General features: G+C 33.8%; 1 protein-coding gene across 1 annotated transcript; it reads right to left on the reverse strand.

Annotated features, from left to right (window-relative positions):
- Positions 1-11,685: 11,685 nt before the first annotated feature.
- LOC149552142 (uncharacterized) lies at positions 11,686-13,812 on the reverse strand. The gene has a single exon (XM_089790180.1). It carries the CDS (start codon positions 13,810-13,812, stop codon positions 11,686-11,688), a length of 2,127 nt encoding a protein of 708 aa, XP_089646306.1.
- Positions 13,813-21,715: the final 7,903 nt, after the last annotated feature.

Genomic DNA, 21,715 nt, shown 5'->3' on the forward strand with positions numbered 1-21,715 from the left:
TTGTAATGGAGAAATCCCCACATTATTTGCATTGTTGTGAAGCATGGATTCATGTTAGCAGTATAAGGTTGGGGAGATGTAAATTGACTCATTGTTAGAGATGTGCTTTAATATATATTGACAAGAAGATAAGAATGTCTTGATGATATTGTAGGAATATAGAAGAATCTCTCTCAATCAGATAGTTCCTTGTGCTTCATGTTTATAGGATTGATTAGGCATAAGAAAATCATACTCCTTCTGAATCATGAAATAAGATAAGGAAAGTATATTCAAATATTTTTATACATGAAAATTATTTCAATAATGAACCTATTTTTCAACAAGCCATCCATTTGAAAGTTTCATCATAGGGATTCAATTCATAGATGTTATAAGTTATCTTGTTCAAAGGAGGATGAAAATTTGATGTAGCAAAGAAAGTGACTTGTATGAATTAATTGTTAAGTTTCAAGTTTTATATTTCTATGGTTTATAATGTTTTAGGATATTTATCAATCTAGACATATCCATTACAATGTTAACTATAATATTTAACTAACTATTAACCTAGGTCCATGGTATAAAACATTAAAGTAAGGGAAGTGAACCTAGTAGAAGTCCTAGCACAAAGGAAGAAAATATACTAACAAAAAAATCTGTACATGTATAATAAACTCTCTAGAATTTGTATGGGAGATGGAAATAATCCCCTCTCCCAGTTACACACCAATATTTTAATCCTAAGGATATTCTTTGGAATCCTCTCCATAGTAGTCCTAAATAATCAATTCCCTAAACCAAGGTAAATATGAAATTCAACTAATTTAATAATGTCAATGGTAGAACATGAGGTGATAGGAGAAAGGAACCATAGAATAAAAAAAAAGTTAAATGACACTTTACAATCAATCATAGCAAGTGTTCATAATTTAAAACAAATTCCCCAACACGTTGTTAAATATATATCCTCCCCATTCAAAAATATATTATACATTCGAGATAAAATAACATTGGGATCATGTGGCTTGATGAACAATGATCACCCTCAATACATGGAGGAAATTGCATGGGAATAATAAAGAAGGGTGCCACCAAGAAAAGTACTTGGAAGGTGGGCAGTGAACCCCACCTTCCAAAAAGCTTCTCTCAAACCACGTCTTCCTACACTCAAGCACATGTCTCAAGGGGCCATATGACTAGCACATTGCCACCTCCATGTTAGTAGTAAAGGGGTCTTAGGTCACATGGAGTGTGAGAAGAGAGTGGTGTGAGTTAGTAGGAGTCAACTTGGGTGAACCATGTGACATTAGGTTAAATCTTAGAAATTAGTGGATGTTAGTTAGTATGTAAGATAAAGCTAGTCCATAGCTAATATTATTAGTATGTGGTTAGTGGCATAGTTAGTGTTAGGATTAGGTTAGTAGTAGGTAGTAAGAATTTTTATGCTCATTAAATAGTAAAAAGGTTGGTTTATATTTTGTATTAGTAGTTAGTTGGTTTTAGTTATCACTTAATATAGATGGTTAGTGTATAGTGAATGGGAAGTTTAATTGTAGTTTGGAATAAAATAATGGTGATTGTTAATAGTTAATTTTGCATAGTTAAATTCTAAGTAATTGGAATTGCAATCTTTATTTGGGTTAAGGAAGCCAATTAGATTATTTTATTTAAATAATCTAATTTATGTTTTAGTGTTATAATTAGTAATGTGTGGTTGGTGGTAGTAAGTGATATAGAATGATTTGGTTGTTAGATAGAATAATATTTATATAGTTATGTTGTATAATTTCATCATATAAATGTGGATAAGTGTATAAGTATTAAATTATAAATAGTTGTAAAAAATAGTTACTACGTAAAAGTAAGATAAGATAAGATAATTAGTGGGTTGGTACAATAGGTATAATAGTAAAAGTGGATATTAGATACTACTAATAAGGAAGTTTGTTAGTGATATGTCTGCATTAGAGATCAATATAACTAAGTTAATTAGTTAGAGTTTCATAGACTAAGGGTTTATTTAATTGTTATGTACTACAATAAGGTAGGATATTCAATTGTTAGACTCTACTATCATCAAATAATATATTGATGGTAAAGACATGTAAATTCAACTATTATAATAAGCATTAGAGGAAAAAGTTACATAGGTGAAAAATGATATGCAAAGCAAAGAAAGAACAAATATTTGTGTAATATCCATCCAAGCATCCTACAATAAGGGTGACATATAATAAAAATATAAACATACATGTGAGAGTTATGATCTTAGTCTATTGTATAATAAAAAAATAGTTTTTCCATTTCTCTAATTTTGATTGTGAGACAAGAGCGTTGAATGAAATAACCATGTGACCTTGTCACCAAACTAGGATTATATATTCCACCGGCCAGACTCTAATGAACATAATCGTTACTCTGAGACTATGAGTAGATGTATCTCGAACATATATCTAATCAATAACTTAGCTTGCATCATGTAAATTTCTATATGTAATTCCCTAAGCTTAGCATATAAAAATAAATAAATAAATATATATATATATATATATATATATAAGAAAAAAATTGTTAGTTGTGTTTTTCCCTAAAATTTTTGGCATGACAAGAGGCTTATACAAGGGAATGAGCCTCATGATTATGACATTTACATAGAAGAAAAACTTTCTTCTTCAACTCCTTACACTCAACTCTTCATTGAAGTTATTCTCCCAACATTGAGATTAGCTACTAAAATTTCCTGGGAGCCAAGGGACCCTAAACTTATGCTAAATTTTCTAGAGACATGGGAGAAGTTACTACTAGCTTCAATATTTCATAACATTTTGGATCATATAGTGATGCCCAAGTTAACAACAACACTAGATACTTGGGATCCTTGCACTAAGAGCCTGCCAATGTATGCATGGTTACATCCTTAGCTTCCATTGTTAGGCCAACATATGAAGCCTTTATATCCAACCATTCATTATAAATTGGGGAATGCACTTCATGCTTAGCATTCAAGTGACGCATCTACATATGCAATTTTATCACCTTGGAAAACTATATTTGATCCTCCTAGCTGGGAACAATTGATTGTTCATTTTATTGTACCTAATTTGATAACTATTTTATAGGAATTTGTAATCAACCTAGCTAATTAGAAATTAGACCAATTTAACTGGGTTATGGCTTGTTTCTTTCTAAAAATATCTGCTATGATATGTTTTTGTAGAATCTCTTGCGAACTCTGCCCATTTTTCTTAGTCTGCATTACTTTTGTGTAGGATCTTGAGGTAAGTCACTTATTATGGCTTGAGTGAGTTTTATTATTTTATTATTTTGATTCTAGAATATGTATGTAGTTGGATCAATTTTTCTATTATGCCAAGATCTCTTTGTATAGATACATACATAGGTACACACATATGTGTGTTGATGTATGTATGCATACACATATATATGCATATACTTATGTATATGTATATACATACATACATACATACATACATACATACATCTATACATACATATATATACACATACATACATACATACATACATACATACATATACATAAATAATAGTAATATATGTATTGCATCTGCATTTACTTTGCCATTGATTATAAGAGTGTTTCAAAGTTGGGAACCACTTCAAAATCCTTTGCATGGTTTAGAGGTAAAGTCATTGTGGTAGAGGCTTCTACAAGAGAATGAGACTCATGAGTTAACATATAACGTCTTAAAATAGTTAAGTGCTACCTAACTATGTCTAAGGTGTCTACACACTAGAGGCATACTTTTCCTACTAGGCTACCTACATAACCATATCCATGGGATAAGAACCTTGAAATACTCAATCTAATGAATATATAGGTCTGATTTCTAGTTATTTTTATTTAGCTATATTCCTATAGCCACTAGTGAGCTTTACTCACCTAATATGACTCTTCACCATCATACACCCACTGGGTGAATCAAACAATTTTCTATAATTATACTGTAGTACCCTATTACAACCTTTGTGTTGTAGTTTACAGTTAATGTAAGGTTAAGAAGCTATATATTTCCTGACTCACTCCTTATATAGTTATGTTTAAAATCTTGTAACAATAATGGATGGGTCTAAATAGACTAGTCAAGTTAATGTTGAAACTCAAAGTTTAGCCTTCTATTTTCAAAAACTAGGTAGATTAGGTTGCATCTGCTGAAATTTCCCACAAGTATAGATTCTTCATTCTATAAGGGAACCCTTTATTCAAATGTAAAATTAGTTATACAAGCACGATTCTTTTTTTTAATGCAAAGCTGGTTTTGAAGCACATATTCCTTTTATTAAATGTAAGGTTGATTACCTAAACATACATATGTGTATAAGCATGGTAAGTTACCTAGAATTCCCTCATCACCTCCTACTACTCTTAGGAGAATTCCATCTTCATTTCTCACTAGTAATTCATCACACAGGTACATCCAAGATTGTCCTTATCACCTCTTGCATAAAATGTATCCAATATTACAAAATACACCCTAGGAAATAATAGTTCAAGTAAAATAAACACATGAAAAATGAGAGAGAAAAAGAGGAATCTACTTACCAATAGGCATTTCCATTGTATCTGTGGCCATGCTACCTATTGAATGAGTTTAATAGTTTTTTTGTTGTGCCAAGATCTCTCAATTTATATACATACATACATACATACATAGACAAACACAAACATATGTGTGTATATATATACACACATATAAATATACATATGTATAGATATGTATATACATACATACATATACAAAGATCACAAAGACACAACAAAAAAATGCAGCGATCACAAGGGTAGGGAAACAAAATTTTAGATCTCCAATGATCTCCACAATCTACAAGATATATATATATATATATATATCTCTATATATATACATACATACATAAACAAACACATTTGAATGTGTATTTATGTATGTATATATACACATATATACATATACATATGCATATACATACATACATATATACATAGATGTATATACATACATATATACACACATACATACATACACACATATATCTGCATATGCAATTTTATCACCATGGAATTTATTTTTTGATCTTGCTAGTTGGGAATAGCTAATTGTCTATTTTATTGTACCTAATGTGATGATAGTTCTACAAGAATTTGTAATCAACCCAAGTAATTATAAACTAGACCAATTTAACTAGGTTATGGCTTGTTTCTTTCTAAAAAATATGCTATGATATATATTTCTAAAATTTCTTGCGAACTTTGCCCATTTTTCCTAGTCTACATTATTTTTGTGCAGGATCTTGAGCTAAGTCACTTAGCACTTTTTGAGTGTATTTTATTGTTTAATTATTTGTATTTTGGAATATATATGCAATTGGATCAATTTTTCTATTGTGCTAATATGTAATAAGTGCCTTGAAAGATATCTCTTTGTATATATAAATACTACAAGTTGTGCAGTTTTTCATGTATTGCATCTACATTTTCTTTTCCATTTCTTGTAAGAGTGTTTCAAGGTTGGGAACTACTTCAAAATCCTTTGCATGGTTTAGAGGTAATGTCATTGTGGTAGTGAGAATCAATTTAGTGAAGAGTTGAGTGTAAGGAGTTACTACCCTTAACCTATGCTACAAATTCTTGGGAGCCAAGGGACACTAAACCTATGCCACATTTTCTAGAGACATGGGAGAAGTTACTATTGGCTTAAATATTTCATAACATTATGGATCATATAGTGATGCCCAAATTAATATTAGTTGTAGATACTTGGGATCCTTGTAAGGAGAGAGTACCAACACATGTATAGTTACATCCTTGGCTTCCATTGTTGGCTAGCATATTGAGCCTTTATATCCAACCCTTCATTATAAATTGGGGAATGCACTTCATGCCTGGCATGCAAGTGATGCATCTACATATGTAATTTTATCACCTTGGAAAAATGTATTTGATTCTGCTAGCTAGGAACAATTGATTATTTATTTTATCGTACCCAATCTAGTGACTGTTCTATAGAAATTTGTAATCAATCCAATTAATCAACAACTAGACCAATTTAACTGGGTTATGGCTTGGGCATGTGCTATTCCCATTTATCATATGGTTGCATTGTTGTAGGAAACATTTTTTCCAAAGTGGAAGTAGGTTTTGCATCATTGGCTTTGGTGAAGTCTTGATTTTAATGAAGTAACAAAGTAGTTTTTAGGGTGGAAAGAACTATTTCACCTCAACGGTGGCATCAAGTTTGTATCATTGGCTAGAGAGAATGCAAGCCATCTTAGGGTAACAAAAAAAATTTAATTGGATGCACTTCAACAACATATTCTCAATAACAAGCCTTAGCTTTCATGGGTAGTGGGATTCACTTGAATAATTCCATGGGTGCATCCCAGTTAAGTTTGAAGGAAGTGATTGAAATATATGCACAAGAACATGACATCCAATTTTTCCCTAAAGTGGGATGCACACATCATGATCTTTAGGTTTATGGCTTTGGAACTCTCAATATCTATTTGGATATTGTAAAACAACAAGTTCTTACATAATTTGGAGATAGATAGGTGATTGCATCATTGGAGTAGCTAGTTGAGATGCACTACAATTGAACTAGAGGAAATCATTGGTAAACCAAACATATAATGAAGAGGAAACTTGAAAACTTGAATGCTGAAATGAAAAGTGTCGATGATCAAACACATATGCCAGAGTTATAAAAAAATGTGAAGTTGATTTTATATATAAACAAAAAAAAGAGAAAACATGACATAAATCATACCCCATTTGTTTTGATTGTGGAGAGCTAGGTGTGAAAGAGGGTGGAGAGCTCTAACTGTTGGTGGATATTTCATTGTAGTGCCCTTGTGATTGGTTCATTTCATTTCATTTCCATGCCCTTGGTGGAGATCAGTAGAGATCTACAGTTGCCATGCTCTTGTGATTAATGTATTTCATTGTCGTGCCCTTATGATCTCTACATTTTCTTGTTGCACCCTTATGATCTCCATGCCCTTACTCTATAATTTTATTGATGTGTTGTGCCCTTGTAATCTCTATGCCCTTTGAACTACAACAATTGGGGTCAAATTGCAATGGCAATTTGTGACAATGGTGTAATTTGAGCCCAAATGTAGTAGTGCTTGTTCTACGATTTTCTTCAAGGGGAGAAGAAATACATATATAAATGTTCTTTTCTTTTCCTTCTAAACATGTATCTCTTTATATTTCCCCCAGTAGGTGATTATAGAAGCTTCTCTCTATGTATATGTATGTCTATATATGCATACATACACATACATATGTGTGTGTCTATTATGTATGTATATATAGAGAAGCTTCTCTTTATGTATATGTATGTGTATATATACACACATGTGTGTGTATCTATATGTATGTATGTATGTATGTACATATACAAATATCTCTCTATTTATATATATACATACATAGATACATATACAAAGATCACAAGGGCATGACAACAAAATGCAAAGATGCAAAGATACATACTGACATACATTACATACATACATATATATGTACACACATACATATACACATAAACATATACATACATACATAAATGCATACATACATACATACATACATACATACATACATCTGCATATGCAATTTTATCACCTTGGAAAACTGTATTTGATCTTTACTCAATCACTAAGAGATAATAAAATCTGTAACTACATATTTTTACATACTGAGTTTGGTATGAGTAGTTTTGATTAAATTCATCTAGGAGAGTGAGTCTACTCATGAGGATAATGGCTCCATGTATTGGGTCTTTAGAGGAGAGAGACTTACATAAGATTAGATGCTATTTCTAGCTCAAATGTTCCCAATTTTATGTTCACAACTCAAATGCTCTCCCATGGCCCAAGCTAAAAGCCTCATTACTAAATCCAAAATTAAGGAATAAAATATGATTATGTCACCAACAGAGAATTGAAATATGATTATGCCACCTATAAAATCCCTTTACTTTTTTGGGACATGGAACACATCCTATGTTAGTAAAATTTAGGTTTGCAGTTATTTGCATTCTTTTTTCAAAAATATGAACAATGATTGATTAGAATTTCCTATATTTTTTTCTAGATATTTCCCTCTATCATTTCCATCTATGGTGATATTGGGTTTTATTTGTATCAATTTAGAGCATGCTAATAATGGATGGGCTTGCATTGAATATGAATTGGGCCAAGGTGATTGCCTTTGGATTTATTGTGTGCTTATTATGCCACCACCTGATATCTCTAAAGACTTATTTTCATGAATTCTTTATGATCTTCTCATGACTTGTAAAGTCCTTCCACATTTTGGGAGAAATGTAAGCATTTCTATTGAAATTGAACTCGATGTTAAGGCCAATCTTAATGGGGCCCATTGACTCCCCATCTGTGGGTGTTTTGGTAAACATCATCAATGCTGTCCATCTTCAAATGATGTCATGACTTGGCTAGATAAACAACCCTATCTTCAATGTATATTTTATCAACATTCCATTGAATGGCTCCACCTATCTACACTGAAAATTCAAACCTAAAAACTTGATCATTACATACATTCATTTGTGATGCCAATATATCCTCCTCAACATTGAATTTCTATATTATCTAATTTCTAGATACAAATCACTAGACTTGGTCATCTAAAATGGTATGGGCTACTTGGAATTGTCAAACATGAATCGCTAAACTATACATTCAAATTGATGAACCAACACTTTGAATCACTAGTTTCATGTTTAGAACATTTGGCCTTTGAAATGTGAACTTTGATTTTGTTTTGTGGTGCATCAACTGTTATGGACTAGAATACACCTAAATGTTCTTAGAGACATTTGAAAGCATCTGCACAAATTGATATGAACCATTCAATCTAAATTATAGAGTCTTTGAATATTAGTACTCCGATCCAAGCCAAGAGCCTTCTAAAAATTAAAACCACTAAACTACCTAGGACATTGAACTTATTAAACATATGAACCTCCTTGAACCAATGGAACCATTTTGAAATAGGTTCAATGAGGTTCAAAACCCAAAAGCGACTAAGATATAAACCTCACACAAGCATTGCATGCTATGGTAGGGTAATAGGAAGATGGTTGTGTGAATGGATGATTGGGAAAGTTGAAAAAAATTAGGGTGTCAGTTGCAATTAGTTTCATTAATTTGACAAGGGAATGAACTTTGAAAGCAAGATGATCAAAATTGGCATGTCCATCCTTATGATAGATGTCTCTATCTTAGATTAGAAAATTACCTCAAATGACAAGTGAAAAATTATTAAATGCATGGAAAACCTAAAGAACATTCACCTATAATATTTTTGAAGGAAAAAGATATAATAAAAATATAATTTGTGGAAAAATCCATGAGCTATGTGGCTCCACATTATGGCTATTCCGTTGTCCAGTAGTGGAAACTCTTCACGTTAAATATGAAGATCTTGAAATTAAAAAAGATAACTATTAGAGATCTATAATTTGTGTTTTAATGATAAAAAATATGTAGTCTAATTTTAAGAAAAATATTAGTCTTAAATGTATATGATTAAATAAAATAAACAAGAGTACTAGTTGTAGCTATATAATTCTAGTGTTATTGATTATGTTAAACAAAATGATCAATAAAATAAGTATAAAGTAACATAAATGGATCATCTTCTCAATCCTATTATGACTTAATATGAATGCATCTGATTATTACCTAGACAATATTATGCATGAGATCTTTACTCAATCACCAAGAGATAATATAATCTATAAGTACAGATTTTTGCATACTTAATCTAGTATGAATAGTTTTGATAGAATGCAAGGATAATTGCTTGTGTGAATTCAAGACATGAATGATTAATTAAATTTAGCACAAGTACTATGCAAGTGTGTATGTATGCACATAAATAAGTTCACATAGTGATTTTTTAATGTTTTGCTTCTGGATTCGATTGTGTTCATTTTTTTAGCATCAACGTTTCGGATCACACTCTGTGATCCATCATCAGGATGAGAGAATGCAAGAATGAAAAAGTGAGCAGATCAAGCCAGTCTGGGGGTTAATAAGGGAAAAAGTTGGAAGGAAGTGAGGTGGATAGAGGAGAAGACAATAAAATTAAAAAATTAAAAAAGCTAAAAAGGGGGGGGGACCCATGGGAGAGAAAAAAATTAAAAATAAGGAGTTAAAATAGACAATACCCCTAGGAAATAAAAAACAAGAAACAAATTAAAAACCTAAACTAGAGCAAGTGCATGAGCCTCCCATGTAAAGAAATAGGGAAATTAACAGGAAAAGAACAAAATAATCGAGAGGCAAAAGCACGCAAAAAAGGAAAACTAAAAGAGCTAAAAAAAGGAGATATACAATATAAATTAATTATATATATATAAGTTCGCTACCTTGGTGCTACCTCTATATATATATATCGCCAATTAATCCTATACAATGAAAAGAAAAAAGCATAATGATAATAATATAAATAAACAATAAATACAAATACAGTTGAATCAAAGGTAAAAAATTATAGCAGAATAATAATGAAATATATATAATACTGTAGCTCTAAAAATATATATATTAATATAATATATAATGTATGGACTAGTACTAATGTATATATTAATACTAGCTATTAAACCTATTAAAGTTACAATAAAAAATAAATAATAAAATAATTTTTAAAAAACTATGAAAGCTACAAAAAATATATTAATACTAAGGAGGTAATAAAAATATATATTAATACTATTATAGCATAGTATTAATATATATAAATAAATAAATACTAAAAAAAAAAAAGCAAAGGGGGTACTAAGCAAAAAATTGCACCAAACAAAAAGAACCACAAAAAGAATAATAATAAAAAACTACTAAGGGAGAAAAACAAAAGAAAAAAGCAAGAAAGCAACCAAAGCAAAGAAATATTAAATAAACCATTATAGCGAAGAAAATGAATATGTATATATATATATATATATATATATATATATATATATATATATATATATATATATATATATATATATATATATATATATATATATATATATATATATATGCAAAGAAGAAAAGAAACAAGGAGCATGACATAACGATAAAGAGAAAAGACACCAACCAAAAAGAACAACAAAAACAAAAATTAATAATTAAAAAAGGAAGAAAAAAGCAAGAAAAAAAAAAAATGAACAAAGAAAGAAGGGAGGAGGAACCAAGAAAAGAGAGGACAAGACAGGGGAGGTTGAGGCGGAGAACAAGAAGGGGGAGAGCCACGACACAAAGGATAGGCAACACAAGAGGCAGAGGAGCAAGCTAGACCAGCGAAGAAGAGAGGAGAAAGGACAGGGAGCGGGGATGCTCAAGGACGGTGACGACTATCCAGCGTACTTAATAATGGTTGCCAAGACTGGCTCAAAGACCAACCATCCTCTCGATTAAGATTAAGGGGGTGGTGGTTGATTTCAATGGCTTCCATTAACTTTCTCTTGAAGTAGTTATCTTCCTTGACAAGGATTTGGGTGCTCTCGAGACAAATATGGTGTTTGGTTGCAGATGAGTGCTCTGCTAGAGCAGATTTATATGGACCCTATCATGTTTGATGTCTGCACCATGCTCCCTAATTCTCGTCTGGAATGAGCGACCTATTTCTCCTATGTAGGCTACACCACAATAGCAAACAATCTTTTAGACTCCTGAGTCAAGAAGAGCATCCTTGGGGTCCTTAAGAGGGGGCACATAGTTGCGGACCCTAGATAGGGGCTTGAAGGCCACCCTGAGTCCCTTCTTGGACAAGATTTTGGCGATCTTTTGGGATAAACCATCAACAAAAGGAAGGGCAACGTTCAAGGGAGGCGGAGAGAAGAGAGGTTTGGGGTTGGCACTGGTGAAAAAGAAAGATTTGGCTTGGTTAAGCACCTTAGAAATTTGTTTATGAGAGTAACCGTTAAGCTTGAAGACTTGGCGGAGATGGGCCAACTCCTGGTTTAAGTTGTCATCATCGCAAATTCTAAGGGCTCTAAGAGCAAGGGTCTTGAGGATGCCACCCTTTTGGTTGGGGTGATGGTGAGATAAAGAGTGGAGGTATAAATCAATGTGGGTGGCCTTGCGATACACACATCGGCTGAGGGTTCCATCTTCCTTCTTGATGAGAAGAACATCGAGGAAAGGTAAAAGGTTGTTAGACTCAAGTTCCATTGTAAAGGAGATGTTAGAGGAAAAGTTGTTGATGTGCTGGTGGAACTCCATAAGCTTGTCATGACCATGTGGCCAACACACATTTGTGTCATCCACATATCGCTTCCACCATCTGGGTTTAAGGGGGAAAGAGTGGAGGGCCACTTCCTCAAAACGCTCCATATAAAGGTTAGCGATGACTGGGGAGAGGGGAGAGCCCATAGCCACCCCGTCAACTTGCTCATAGAAGATGCCTTGGAAGGAAAAGAAGGTGGACCTCAAACATAAATCCACTAAGGAAGCAATTTCCTCACCCATCTTATCCTTGATGATGTCAATTGAGTCAGGAATTGACACCTTGGTGAAGAGAGAAACCACATCAAAACTCACCAAGATGTCATTTTTCTCCATCTTGACATCTTTGGTAAATTGGACGAAGTGGCTAGAATATTTGACAAAGGTGTCAAAATTTCCCACCAATAGGGAGATAAGCTTGGCAAGATGAGATGCCAACCCATAGGTTGGCAACCTAATGGTGTCAACAATGGGTCGAAGAGGGATACCATCCTTTTGAATTTTCGGTACCCCATAAATGCGAGGGGTTACTTCTTTAGATGGAACCAATTTTTTCTTAGTGGTCTCATCAAAGGAGGATCTAGATACGGCAACTTTGACAAGCTGGAGAATCTTCAAACAAGGGTTACGAGGAAGGATTCTGTAGCTATTTGAGTCAGAGAGTAAAACCTGCATCTTGGCGACATAATCATGTATGTTCATGATCACAGTGGCATTACCTTTGTCAGCCTTGGTGATCACAATATCATTGTTGGCAACTAAATGCTTGAAGGCACGCAACTCAACTTTAGGGAAGTTGAGTTTGGGTGGTTTGGCACGTCTGAGGGCAACAACACAATCCTGTCTAACCTCTTTTGCCATATCAGGGGAGAGGGAGCGAACAGCCTGCTCAATTTCAACAAGAAATTTAATGTGAGGAATAGATCGAGGAGCACAGGCAAAGTTGAGACCACGCTTCAAAAAATTAAAAGAAAGATGGTCAATAATGGCATGAGATAAGTTGACCACAAGTTTATTCTCCCAATCAAGCACCGAGCGGTGGGAAAGAGAAGGGGAACACGAACGGTCCCTAATAGAGGTAGCACCAAGGTTCAAGGGCTGATCCACATGGTTAATGGCAAGAGGGAACGCATTAGAGCCACTAGGAAGCTGGAGAGGCTCCCACTTCGACAATGCCATAGAGGAAGACGAAGGAGGAGAGTCCAAGTTGTCCAAGCAAGGGGCTTGCACATTGAACAACGGCTCACTCTTATTAATGGTGACAGGATTCAAATTTAAAGAGTGAGGGGCACGATGGGAAGAAACAACTACCGCATGAGAAGGAGAAAAACCAACACTCTGACAAGGAATGCTGGATGAAGGGGCAGGAACAGAGTTAAAGACGCAAGTGGCCTGCATATTAGTCACCGGCTCACTCAAACTCGGGGTGACAAGACTTGCATTAAATGAGCGAGGGGCTCGATGGGATGCACCAACTACAGTGTTACAAAGAGAAAAACTACCATACTGACTATGCATGTTGAGAGAGTCCAAAGGGTAGGTGGACGTACCTGCACCATCCATGATGGAGCCGCTGGGAGAAGATGACCGTTGGGCCAAGTCATTGATGAGGCAAGATGCAGGTCGATTCGGGAGCTCACAGTCTGGGAAACTCTACAATGACTTGAGGAACAATCGAATAGTACCCACGAGGAACGGTTCTACTTGCTCCATTCACTGCGTGCTGGCTCGCAAGAGGCAGGGGTGGTGGGACTGCAGAAGCTTGGCTCGCGGCGGACATCACTGGAATAGGCTGAGTATCCGTCGCAGAGATACTTCTTGATAAATTGCTGGAGAAGGGTGAAAGTCCTGTCTGCAATGAGGGGCGCTGCAGAGCTAGACAAATAGAGAAAGATTGATAAGAAGAAGCTCAACGCCCACCACGAGATTGTCTGAGGAGAGAGCAGAACTTTGACTTCTGCCTTTGGATGCAAACAGCTTGACGACCCAAAGCCCAATTGTAAGAAGAGGTGTCTAACCAAACCCATAGGTCAGGGCGTAGCAAGGTGGCCAACTCAAGATGGAGGGGCATCAACCTTGCATTGAGATGGTTGATGGTTCTCCTGGTGGACTGGATTACCGATCTGAGGAGGGAGAGGCCCGCTCGAAGGAAAATATGCAAAGCAAAACATTAAAAAGTCTAATGGATTGTGGAAACCTAATCAAATTGATTCACATAGTGAACTGATATACATGCATACATGCATATATGCATACAATTATCATAATCAGTTATCCTTGAATCTGACCAAAGCTATTATATATGAACAAGAGATGCATGTATAGAAGGAAAGAAAAGAAAATTTACATAGGTACCTATTCTCCCCTTGAAGAAGATCATAGAGAAAGGGCATGGGGATCATAAGGGTACAACAAAAAAATTAAATGTAGTGATCATAAGGAAATGACAATAAAATCTTTGATCTCTGCTGATCTTCACCAATGTTTAGAGCTCTCCACCCTCTTTCACATGTAGCTCTCCACAATAAATCAAAACAAATGGGGAATGATTAATGTCATTTTTAAAATTTTATTTTTTGTTTATAATCCATAATCCAAAATCCATAAGATCTCTCTAAACATACACATACATACATACATAGACATACACATATGTGTGTGTATGTATGTATATATACATATATATACATATACATACACACACACACACACACACACACACACACACACATATATATATATATGTATGTATGTATATATACATACATACATAAATATACATACATATACATAGATACATACATACATACATGAAAATAACTATGCACTTTCTAAAAGTTTACAAATTTTCAACAAAGTTAATGTTTTACAAGAAAATGCACCTGAAGAACTATTAGCTCAGAAGAAAGAACATGGTGTTGAAATAGTACAAAAAGTCCTTGACATGAGAGGTTTTTAAGTGAGGGTGTTGACCAAACTTGAAAACTTGAATGCTGAAATGAAATCTATCAATGGTCAAACACCTATTCTAGAGTTTCAAAACAATGTAAAGTTTATTTTAGATAAGGTAGAGGTAGATATTTATGATTTTGATAATCAAAATTTAAGGCATGAGAGTGAAGGAGAAGGAGTGGCTTTAGAAAGAGACTGCACGATAGAAACAATAGCTAGACAACATAGAGGATATCATGGGAGCCACTAGATAGAATCTAGGAAAGTGTTGTGGTAGGTACTATGACATTGGCATCACTTGCAAGTGTCTTTGAGAATTTATAGTCCAAATATCAAATGCTTATAAGAGTGTTTCAAGTATTAGCATAGTCTCCCTACAATGATCCCAAATATCAAATGCTTATAAGAGTGTTTATAAGTTGTGAATCACTTCAACATCCTTTGCATGGTTTAGAGGTAATGTCATTAAGACAGAAGCTTCTATAAGGGAATTATGAGCCTTGTGATTATGGCATTTACATAGAAACAAAACTTGGTTCTTCAACTCCTTACACTCAACTCTTCACTAAAATTATTCTTCAATTCCCTACATATGCAATTTTATCACCTTGGAAAACTTTATTTGATCCTGCTAGCTAGGAATTGTTGATTGTTCATTTTATTGTACCTAATATAATGATAGCTCTATAGGAATTTGTAATCAACCTAGCTAATCAGAAACTAGACCCATTTAACTGGGTTATGGCTAGTTTCTTTCTAAAAATATATGCTATGATATGTTTTTGTAAATTTTTTTGCAAACTCTGCCCATTTTTCCTAGTCTATAGTATTTTTGTGGACAATCTTGAGGTAAGCCACTTAGCATGGGTTAAGTGAGTTTTATTGTTTTATTATTTGGATTCTGGAATATGTATGTAGTTGGATGAATTTTTCTATTGTTCTAAGATGTAATTAGCACCTTAAAAAATATCTCTAAATATACATCTTTAGAAGGAAATATAAAGAGATACCTATTTAGAAGGTAAATAAATGAACATTTACATAGCCCTTGAAGAAAATCATAGAGCTAGGGCATGGCAATAAAATTAAAAAGAAAGGGCACAATATAATAATGAAATCATAGAGAAAGGGCACAAAGATCACAAGGGCATGACTTGACAATAAAATTACAGAGCAAGGGCACAACAACAAAATAATAGTTCAAGGGCACAACAATGAAATGGAGAGATCACACAGGAATGAAAATGAAATTATAGAGCAAGGGGACAAGAACAAAATACAAAGATCACAAAAACAAAATCATAGAGCAAGGGCATGGAAATGAAATACAAAGATCATAGGAACAAAATTGTAGACCAAGGGAATGATAATGAAATGTAGAGATCACACCAACAAAATACACTAGTCACAAGGGCACAACAACTTTCAAAGCTCTTCACCCTCATTCAAAGCTCTCCACCTTCTTTTGTGCATAGCTCTCCATGATCAAATAAATGGGAAACGATTTATGTCATTTTTTTCATACTCATATGAGCATCATAACTATGATGTCAATGTCTCTATTGGGATGAAGTTAGGGAGAATTTCAACAAAAAAACATGAAAATCACCACAAATTACATCATTGTTACAAATTTTTGTCACAATCTGATCCAAAATGTTATAGTGTCTAGACACCCTCTTCCTTAGGAGATTCAATCTTACCTCTGATTCACAAGAAATTCACCACCAATGTTTATTCCTTTAGTAATTCCTAGTGGCTTTTGTTCTCAAAGCCACTCCAAATATTCAAAACTCCAAGTTCATCATTCTTATAAATGGATAGATCTTGGAATTCTTTATTACAAGAATATTGGGTAGGTTTTTCTACCTTTACCCTTTTTCTTCTACTCAATCTCTTCAAACCTGTAGAAAATAGAGCCACAAGACCTACTAGCCAATTAGGTCTCCAATTCTAGTTTTGGCTTGTTTTCTCCAAAAATTCCTTTAGGAATCCTCCCTAAATAATCACCATTCCAAATACCCTTTTGGAAAAGATTTGAGATTTTGTGGGTTTCAGCTACCCTAGGTTCTCATACAGTTGTAACACCAATATGGCCTAACTCCTTAAGGATAACAATTTTTTTTTATTTTCTCTCTTGTACTTGATTGTTATGGGCTCAACTACATAGAATAAACTACCCATAGTGTATAACATGGCCATTCAATATTTTCACACCAAGATTTTACACTTACCAATCAATCCATCTATTGACATTAAGGCAAATTTGTCTATTCATAACTTATCACTTAGTCAGGTGGTTTCATTTTTACTGATCTCTATAGTTACTACCAAGCTTATCATTCATCTAGCAATCTTAACTAAGTGTTTTAGTTTCTACTGAGCTAAATAATCATAATGCAATTCATGCTAAGCTTCATAGTGTCTACCAAGCATCTGAGATAGTTTACAGTATCGCTTGAGTGTAGCAAAGTCTACCAAGATTTCTAGTAGAAGTGATGAAGATCTTAGTGTTAACCAAGATCTATAGTGTTAACCAAGTTCTATAGTATCTACCAAACTCATAGTGTTAATGAAGAGAATTTAGTGTTGATCAAGTCATGCAGTGTCAACTGAGTGATTTAATATCTATTGAGTTTCTCTATGTTCACCAAGTCATATAGTGCTAACCGAGTTCCTATGACTCGAAGTGATTAGTATGAACCAAGCTTCAAATTCAACTAAGTGCTAAAGTATACTAAGTGTTGATAGTGTTTTCTTGTTGTCAAAACATCACTAAGTTTATCTTCTAAACTCAAGTTACAACAATGGGATGACTTTGTGAATTATGATGAATTTGGTATTGTAGCCAACTCTAGAATGTAATCAAGTGGATTATATATATATGTACTATATTATATCATATCCAATGTAGAAAGTAATCAAGTAATGAATAAGAAAAAGATGAGTTTGAGTTGAAGAAGGCTACAAGCAATATATGGTATAGCAGAGACTTATCTATCATAGCTAGGTGTTCATTGTAATTCAAAGAATCTTATTCAACAAATCAAAGTCATAGATTAGAGATTAGCCACTAATTCATTCTAATAGATGCATTAGTCAAATCCTTTAATTTGGTAGACTTAACAATATTTTTCTAAATCTCCTATTAGAGTGCACACTTCACTATATGTTTGTAAATCCTTTCACAAGGTGGACCTAATAGTCCTTATTGCTCCTAACAAGGTAGATCACCAAAAGTGGTCAATTATAAGGCTTCAAAGGCCAATTTTATACTGCAATACTATAACTTGTGGATATCATCCCCACCCTAGTTTTTCTTTCTATTTGAAAGGTTTCTAGGTCACCATATCTTGTGTCAAAGTGTTATAAATATTGTATTGCTTTCATTCTTTCATGCATGAAATTAGATTAGAATAATATATGAAGGATTAATTGGTAAAGTGAGTTAAAGTTTTATTGGATCCTAATTCACCCCTCCCCTCTTAGTCACCTAGCCTACCATATATTTTCAAGAATTGGTATCAAATCTTTTTGTTCTCACATCAAAATTTTAATAGCTTGAGAAAATATCAGAGGCAATGGAGGTATACAAGCTAGAAAAGGCTATTGATAATGAAAATTTGGATCTAGAATTGGCTATTGGACAACTCAAGAAAGAAAATAAGAAACTCTCTCGATTTTTGCAAAGAAGGAAAGATCTTGAAGCACAAATGGATGACAATCTCTACATTGAAGAAAGAATTGAAGACTTATGTCATGAAAATAATTTAGATGAAGCTAATGTAGCAATCAAAGACCTACTTGAAAAGAATATTATGCTTCAAGAAGAAGTTAGAAAGATGAAAAGAGAGCAAGAAATTTAATCAGTCAAATTATGTGAAGTCATGGAACAAAAGGATAAACCCAAAGAAGAGATAGAAGGAAATGACAATAAAATTCAACAACTATCCCTTCAACAAGCATACTTTATTGATCAAATAAATGGTGCAAATCAAGAGCTTATCAATCTAAGGAAAAATAATGAAAGACAATAGAATTATCTTAGCATTCAAAAGCAAACCAATGAAAGGATGATGGAATCTCAAGAAAGCATGAATCAATTAAATGAGAAAATTCAATATAGACACAAAGGCAAAGCTGGATTAGGATATACATATGAAGGTGAATCATCTCAACTAGGAGATAAAAATAATAAAATACCTACTTGCAATCATTGTGGTAAGATAGATCATACATCAAATAAGTGTTGGATCAATGATAAAGAAAATTCAATAAAAAGTGTTACAATTGAAATAAGCATGATCATAGAGCAAGTGAATGCACAAAGAAACCTAAGTTTGAAGGAAAGTGACACAATTACCATAAACAAGGATACAAATATTTAGAGTAAAAGACCAAGAAGTGGAACCCAAAAGAAAAAATTGTGAAAGTAATGTTAGGATGGGATTACAATACATGGTGTAGATGTTACTACTATGGTGAGTTTGGGCACATTGGAGAAAATTGTGTAAAACATTACATTAGGAATATAGACATTACAAAGATATTTTTTGTTTTTACATAACTTGGACATCTTTCTAAGAATTGTATGTGTAGAAGTTGATGAAAGCCAACTTTATAGTGTGCCAAGATCACCTGCATGGAAATAAATTGCTGAAGAGAAACTGAAGAAGGAAGAAAGAAAGAGCTTGGAGCAATTCAACAAAGTGAGAAAATATATTTCACAATGAGAAAATGAAAATGCTATAAAAAAATGAAAAAAATGTCACATAAAACTAAGAATACATCCACAAAAGGTGGGACATCCTCGATCAAGGTGAGAGGATAAGTATGACTTAGATAGGAACAAAGTCCCATGTTGTCAACAACTCCTACTCTACAACTAATAAATAAACACATTAACCTAAGTAAATTTAAGTAAAAGAGTAAATAATAATTATTTCCTCTAACACCCCCCCTAAGTGCAACTTTGGGGAATGCACTTAAGCTCACAATAACTAAGATGAAATGCAAAATGGGTCCTAACAACAAGGCCATGTTAGGTACCCATGTATAATGCAAAGAAATGCAAAATCTAAAAATAGGGAAAGAGAAAAAACCTCATGGGAAAAACCCTCCCCCAAAAGGAGGTAAGAAAAAACATGTTAAAAAAAAACAAGGAAAGAAGGCCTCAACAAGACCCCCAAGGACAAATTCCACCAAAAATGTCTCAAGAGACTCTCTCAAAACCATAACCATAAGTACAACCGATCCCCCGTGAGAGATAGAAAAGATGCCAAAGCCCCCCTAAAATAATGGAGCCCTTAGAGAAAGAATTGAACCAATGAAACTCCAATGTGGAGTAAACAAGGGAACAAAACAAGGGAACCCCTAAATGAGAGGGAAAACTAGAAGGCCTAGTTGATATTGAATGGGAATCCCCAAGGCAGGTGTGATGACATTGTTATGAATGTCCACTGTAGAATTCACAATAGGTGTACCTAGAGGCTTGATGAATGGAGCTAGAGAATCAAGTAGAGTTGAAGAAGAATCCTATTGAAGAGAAAAGACCTCAACTAAATGTGATGTGGTAGTAAAAACAAGGATATTAAGAATAGTCCAAAGGTTCAAGTATCCTGACTACACCACATGATGCTCTTGTGAAAGAGAAGTAGTGTGCTCTAACAATGGAGATGGTGGTCCAAAGTGCGAGAAGGTGTAGAGATGAGTGGAAGGATCAAATTCCCTTGTAGCAATAAGACATCTTGTTACACAATCCTGAATGAAGACTAAATCAGCAGTGAACTCAACTATCTTCCTTGATCCACTGTATTTAATCTAAAAAATCAAGAGAAGGTTTGTAGATACAGATGGAACATAAAATACATCATTGAATATACCATCCTAGATGTGAATTGAACCTTTCTTGTAGACTGGTAGGGAAGTGTTATTCCCCATGAGAATATGAGTAATGGGAGAAGCCTCAATAGTGGAGAAGACACCTTGAGAAGATGTCATATGGTGAGGAGCACTTGAATCCAGTATCCAAGGAACCTATGAAGGAGATGCAATGGAAGCTTGTAATGCATGACCCTTTCCAAGATTTGGTGTAGATGTCAAAGAGGTGGAAGAATCCTAAAATGAAGACCCTAGTGAGGTAGAAGAGGATGGAGATGAAATAGTGCTCTTCTAAAGGAGAGCTTGAAAAACAACAATCTATTTCTCAAAGCCATCAAATCTCTTTTGAAAATAATGTGACTCATCATGAGAACCCTTCTAACAATAGGAATAGGTAGGAGTCTCAATCTTCTTTTTCTCCTTCTTCTTAGAAGATGATGAACTATTAGAGTGTTGAGAAGTGGAATTAGATATCTACTTCAACTTCTAATCCTGTGTATCCTTGGCAAGAAATGCTTGTGACTATGAACCTATAAGTGAATCCATCTAACTGATCTTGGACCATTCCCACATCAACTGATCACAAAATGTCTCAAAAGAAGGAATCTGATGTCTATTACCCAAGGCATCCATA

Source organism: Cupressus sempervirens, chromosome 6 (assembly GCF_028749045.1).
Source record: "Cupressus sempervirens isolate cs-2001-9-10 chromosome 6, ASM2874904v1, whole genome shotgun sequence".
Lineage (NCBI taxonomy): Eukaryota > Viridiplantae > Streptophyta > Pinopsida > Cupressales > Cupressaceae > Cupressus > Cupressus sempervirens.